This window comes from Empidonax traillii, unplaced genomic scaffold (genome assembly GCF_003031625.1).
Source record: "Empidonax traillii isolate 1590-97213 ecotype Southwest subspecies unplaced genomic scaffold, ASM303162v1 scaffold54:size2178333, whole genome shotgun sequence".
In the NCBI taxonomy this organism is placed as follows: domain Eukaryota; kingdom Metazoa; phylum Chordata; class Aves; order Passeriformes; family Tyrannidae; genus Empidonax; species Empidonax traillii.
The window spans coordinates 1,891,480-1,898,071 of record NW_020955247.1 but is presented as its reverse complement, the minus strand read 5'-3'; the positions used below and the strand labels follow the sequence as shown (position 1 = coordinate 1,898,071).

The 6,592-nt window shown below is 41.5% G+C and overlaps 1 protein-coding gene across 4 annotated transcripts in view; it reads left to right on the top strand.

Annotated features, from left to right (window-relative positions):
• The window catches only part of ZNF608 (zinc finger protein 608), an 84,286-nt gene that overhangs the window by 3,068 nt on the left and 74,626 nt on the right, over window positions 1–6,592 (top strand). For all 4 annotated transcript variants that reach the window (XM_027879359.1, XM_027879360.1, XM_027879357.1 and 1 more), the window contains exon 2: window positions 276–1,322. In XM_027879359.1, coding sequence (XP_027735160.1) covers window positions 435–1,322 — 888 coding nt within the window. In that variant the 5' untranslated portion in view covers window positions 276–434. The remainder of the gene's footprint in view (window positions 1–275; window positions 1,323–6,592) is intronic.

The following is a 6,592-nucleotide window of genomic DNA, read 5'->3' as shown; positions in this document are numbered from 1 at the left end:
TTTTTTTTTTTTTTTTTTTTTTTTTTTTTTTTTTTTTTTTTTTTTTTTTTGTGGACATAGGTTTTTAAGAAAGACTGTGAATGTTGGTATACAATTAGATTAAAAAAGCTTGGTATAAAAGCATCGCAGCCACTGCCTCAGGTTTAGCAAACTTAAGGAAAGAGTGTGGCAATGGTGGAAGATTTCACTTCCCCCTACCTTCCCCTTTTTATTAAGTCATGTTATATTCTGGTAACACCTAGACTAGAACTGTTTGACTTTTTCCCTCCTCACAGGACAAGGTGGACGTGGACTGCATGTTGTAAGCCTAGACACACCTGGGGGAGGAAGACAAGAGTTGAACTTAAGAGAGAGCCCAACGGAGATAAACGAATGTCCCCACATCTCCAAAGGAAAGTTCATCAGATTTTTACTCTAGAGATCTCATATTCAGAATGTCATTGAACACTTCCACTGCAGGAAAAGGTGTGGATCCAAACGCAGTTGACACTTACGACAGTGGCGATGATTGGGAAATCGGTGTTGGGAATTTAATAATTGATTTGGACGCTGATTTGGAGAAGGACAGACAGAAATTTGAGATGAATAATTCTACTAATACCACCAGCAGCAGCAACACCAGCTCCAAGGATTGTGGGGGTCTGGCTTCCACTGGGGCTAATGCTACCTCAGCCTTAGCTGATGGCCTAAAATTTGCTTCTGTTCAGCCCTCTGCTCCCCAGGGGAATTCCTCTCACAAAGAGACTGGCAAATCAAAAGTGAAAAGGAGTAAAACTTCTAAGGATGCTAATAAATCTCTGCCTTCTGCTGCCTTGTATGGGATTCCTGAGATCAGCAGTGCTGGCAAGAGGCAGGAAGTCCAAGGGCGCCCTGGAGAGGCAACTGGCATGAATTCAGCACTGGGTCAAAGCGTGAGCAGTAACCCAAACGGCAATAATAACAACACCAGCAACACCACCACCATTGCCTCTAGTGGGAAAAACAAAGAGGAGAAAACAGGTAAAGCCCTGGGCAGCAGAGGCTCCAAGCGGGATAAGGATGCAGGAAAATCCAGGAAGGACAAGCAGCATGACCTGCAGCAGGGCCACCCCAATGGCAGTGGGGGTGGCAGCAGCCAAGTTTCCTCTGGGCACCTCTATGGCTTTGGGGCCAAGGGAGGCAGTGGTGGAAGCAGCAGCCCCTTCCATTGTACTTCCTCTTCTGTGGGGGAGGTGAGCAAAAATACCCCGGATTCAGGGTTAATGGGGAACTCTATTTTGGTAAAGAAGGAGGAGGAGGAGGAGGACAGCCACAGGCGAATCAAGAAATTGAAAACAGAAAAGGTAGGACAAAGCTCCTCTCCACCTCTTCTGTGTTTCCTTATGTCTATAAGTGTCCCATGACTGTGCATCTGGAGCCTGTGTCCTTCTCTCTGTTGTGTATTTGTGACATCCATCTGTTCTTCCTCTTTTCTTTAAAAAATCCAAACCAAACCCAACCCAGAGACCTCTTCCCCAGACAGAAGCCACCATGTTTTCGGTGTGCTGCTCTTCCTTATGATTTCTTCTCCCTGTCCTCAGACCTAGTAAATCTTTGTGTTTTGTCTGTTCCTTTTGATTGCACCACCCGGAAGAAGAAACCCCGAGATGACCCCAACTGAGCTGTCCCCACTTTTAGCAGAGAGCAGTGATATCAGTGGGATGGCATGTGTTCTCAGGCTGGGGGTGCATAGCTCGGGCTCCAGGAGCAGCAGGTCTTTTATGTGCTGACTCTCTTCCACAACACCGGCTGGCATTCGTGGCCGTTCCTCTCTCAAAGTCTAAAGGAACCATTCTCCCTTCTCTGACCCACTGTCTGGAGCTAAGATTGTGCTTGGGGGAGGAAACAGGAGATATCAGCAGAGACTCGGGCTCTGCCGTTCCCCTTTGTGGAAGTGCAGAATGCTTATCATGTTGAGGGCTCCTGTGGTGCAGGAGCCCCAGAGGCCCCAGAAGCTGGTGTAGTGGACTGGGAGGAAGGAGCCAGCAGACAGGCGGTGCCTCTTGTCTTCCTGGAAGGAGGATGCTGGGAGGAGGGAAATGCACTTTGTGCTGAGATGTGTGTGTGCAAAACAGCTTTCGGAACAGAGGGTAGCAGTTTATCTCTTGACTGGGGGAGTTTTCCTCTCTGAGCTACGCTGGCTCTTGGATTTGAACTACTCGTTTGTTGAGTGGTGGAAATGTATGAAAGAAATAACACACAGGGGTGTGTGTTTTTATTCCCTTCTATTATGCTAAGAAGGATGCTTTCTGTAAGAATAGATGGCCACGACTCTATTCTCCGGGAAGGGTGGAGAGAGAGCTTGTTGTCTTTTGTTAAGTGCTGGTTCGAGGAGGTTCTGGTGTTGGTGGGAATTGTTCTGTCCCTAAGGCAGAATGCATCTTTTGGGGGACCTGAGGGTGACTGGTTGCCCAGGATTACAAGTACAATGAGTTCTACAGGTTGTTAAACAAAGGTAACCTGGTCTGTCTGAAAAATAAAGCAAACTAACACCTTCCAAATGAACAGTCTCAGGGTGTTAGAGTGTAACTGTATTGTCAGCTGTTGGTCTTAAATTACCTGCTTTTACAACTTCCCTGCCTGAATGTTCAGTGATGGGAAAACTTTCGGTCAGTGTTAACTGTATGGCCTGCAAGTGTCTGGGAGGGCTGAAGGTCTCGGGGGAAAAGTTATGTCTTTGTACGACTGGGTTACTGGCTTTTTGTATTTCAGTCATGTTGGAGTTTTTGTAATACTAAGTAGACTAGAAGATTAGATTTGGGTGTTCGTGACATGAGATATTTGTTAGTACTGGAAGATAATTTCAAGGGCTTTTGTTCAAGGCAAGGAACAAATTAAATTTTATATTGTATGCATATTATTGCTTTTAAGACAGCATATCTGTGGTTGAATTTGAATGAGCCTTGTGACCTTTTCTAAATGCAGATGAGAAAACCAGATTGCTGTGTAATTCATGTGTACATATTTGTGCTTTGATTTATGAAAAGTGCTGTTCGCGGTGGAAAGGTGTCCTAAAATCTCATGGTCTCTTTATTAACTTAGTACAGTAGGCATTTACTTCTGTTGCCAATAGTCTTCAAATTGCAGTTCTCTAATCTGTTTTAACTATCTAGATAAATTGCCCTAATCCGGTCTTCACAATGGCTGTGGTTAAAGAGTCAGAGCCATTTGATTGGATTCAGTGGCTGCCTGGAATGTGGGAGGTACTGCCCTTTTGCAACCTCCTTAGCCTTTTAATCTCTCAGCCAAATGTTCACATTCAACAATTTTGTTTAGCTGGCAATCTGAACATTTCAGTATCTCAAAGGGTGCTGCCATGGCAACAGAGATTAGAGGGTGGTATGGTTTCTCCCGTTTTTGTGTTCTTTCAACTCTGTAGTCACACAGGAAATTGTATGAAGAATCCATAAATGTACGAGTAATCTTTACGTGCAGTGTAAATGGGATGGCATGCAAATTCAGAGCAAACATGTATGGAGGGGTTCACCGTCAGTGTACAATCTGTATGTTGTAGATGTCGCTCCAGGAGGAGGTCTGGAGCTTGCATTTCCAGCGACAGCCACTGCTGTTGGCACACAGCGGCTTTAACACAGGCTTTGCACATCAGAGTAGTGCAGCCTTGGCTATTGTCTGGCATAATGGTGTGCTTGCCTTCTGTCTAATGTAACATCCCTTAGCGTTTTTCTTAACCAGGAATGTTCCCTTTTAAACGAACAATAATGTTAATAATATAGCTTGTTGCTGACGATGATTGATACCTGAAGTCCAGCCAGTGGCAATAATAGTGACACTCGAGTGTTTTATGTTTGTTATGGCATTTTTTCCCCAAAATGATTAATAATCATTAGGAAGATATTTTTCAGGGTTTTATATTCCCGAAATATTATCGCTTTGACTGTTTATGAACTAGAACATATATGATGTACTTGCACAAAGCACCTTGTGCCTTTAGGTAAATATATGATTTTCAAACCTGCATGTTAAAATCAATTGCGAGCTATCTTACTGTTGTGCAAGACATGCCTTGTGAATTTGGAAGTTTCCTCTTAGAATCAAATGAGTTCATGCCTGCTGATTCAAAACCTACAGGTCTTTATATGTGGTGTGCAATATAATATTGCATTTGTTTACTATTTGTGAAAAGCTTGGAGCAGATTCCCAGGAGTTGTAGTCACTGTTTAGCTTTCACAGCATGCTTCAATGTCTATTTTTAGTCTATTTATTCTTTCTATTTATTCCTTGCTGCGGAAAGTCATGTAAAACATGATAAATTGGATCTTATGAAGCCTAATTAAATCAATGACTGTGTTCTGCTGGCTCTTTTATGCAGAAACCGCAAGTATGTTGTAAAAGTCGCCACTCCCCTAATATGTGGATAAAGTCAAAGTATGCTAAGATGTCTGAGCTAAATTCGTGCAGTCCATTTTGTGGTTAAGCCACCAGTGACATGTCTGAATAAGTAGCTTTGACAGGTAGGCTAACCACTCCTAAGATTTTTGGTGTTAAAACCTGTCTCCATTTTCCATTTCTCATCCATACCATTTTTAGCACAGTTAGTGACTGTTTGTCAGCATGAACTCTTCATCTGTTTCAGCTAAGTTTTTCTGTATTTTTAACAGCTGTTACATTGAAAAGTGTTCAGGGTATCTACAAAAACTGCTTTGTGTGCGTTGTGAGGAGATTTTGGGATTCAGTCACAGTTTACTCTGAGATATGGGAAAACTGTATTTGGTATGGGAAAATCAGTATGTTTATATTAAAATAGTACAGAAGACACAAAGCTGTAATTGGAGGGGTCTAGTTACAGTTCTAAATGTATCAGTGTAGTCATACTCTGGGATTGAATTTTTCTCTTTTATTAGCTCAGTGCTTCTCATTAAGACTGCATTTCACATTTGAAAGTTGTCTTCAACAAATTAACATGTTGGCTTGTGTTCTTTTATCTTTATTTTGTTTTCACTTTTTTTTTTTTTCCTAGTTGCAGGATTTGAGGGTGTTTTGCACTTTGTCAGGAATCTCTGGATGCATTTTCCTATTGATGTAAATCATTTAAGTACATGCTTTGATTAATGATGTTATGGAGATATGCTTTTCATGTACTTTTCTTGCCGGCCTTGTGTGTAGTTTATTCACTGTGAAATAAAAGGGCAGGGAGGTCACTTGCTGTAATTAAAGAACAAAGTCTATTGTTGTTTGACCGCAAACTGTTTTGAAAGCTACATAAGGGATTTAGCTGTTAAAAACATTGATAACTATGGGTGTCTAACAATAAGCACAGCTCAAGGTTCTTAAAGTTCTGTAGTGCTGTCTAGTAGTGTGACAGTGCTTTTTGAGCTGGGTGAAGAGGTGTTGCCCTTTGGCTGAGGAAAGCTTTCCGTGTGAACCTGCTGACCTCTGCCAATATGTATGACCAGATCTGCCATTGAATTCCTGTGCAAAACAAGAGTTAGCGTAGCACAGTGGAGGCTGGTCTAGAACACCTATCAAATCAAGTACGGAAGCCATCTGATAACCATACTTGGAACTACTGGAAAAATATTTCATTTTGGGCATTGGTAATTTTACAATTTTAATAACTTCATAAATACCCAGTAAAAAGGAAAGTATTGATTGTCCAGATGTCATGAGGTTAACCATGTTCTCCATGTTAAAGGGCTTTCCTGCAAGACTGTTTTAATTATGGCTGTATAAAGACTTGTTTTTCCAAAGTAGCATTTTATAGTCCAATAAATGAAATGTATGTTAAAAGTGCTAAGCAAAATCTCCCGTAACCATAGAGGTGTTCAATAACCAGATTCAAGTAACATGGAAAGTACCATCTGTTCCTAGTTTTCAGCATAAGCCTGGAAACTGAATAGCTGAGATTTGCTAGTATTTTTTTCAACTTTCTTTCTTTTTTTAATTGTTATTATCATTATTTTAAAAAGTTCACCTGGCACTTTATAGAGGCTTTCTGAAATGCAATAATACCGGAGAGACTGTGAAAACATATGTTCGTACATACAGTTAACCGATACCACTTTCATTTAAAGAGATTTCCAGAAGCTCAGTCATTGAAAAATTTATAATAGCGAATCACCTCCTGCAGGCAAACACAATAAGGGTCAGTTCTTCAAAGGTCTTACTGTTCAGGTAGAATCTGATTTACTGTGTCTTTCCTTACAGAGTAAAAGGAGGGGGGAAGGGAGGAACATCACCCCTTTCCCCACCCCCCCTCCCCCCCGCAACGCAAACCACCAAATACCAAACTCTCAAAGGATAACTTTAGCAAGCTCTTATCAGTCACCTAATTGCATATGATAAAACCATTGACTAAAATTTTCCATATAGATTTTTCTGCTCTTCAGAGGAGTGTTCTAGAATTGCTGATAGAGAGAAAACTACTCTTTTAAAGATAACTTGTTCTAAACTGTTAGGCAATGAGATTCTTGGCTGCAGCCTATGAGCCCTGGATAAAATGCCATCCGGCCTTTGTTTGAGGTCTCTTACTGAAGCTAATGACTGGTCTTGTGCCGCCTTGAGATAAATGACATTATCTCTGAGTGGTCTGACAGGAAACAGACATGTTAATGGT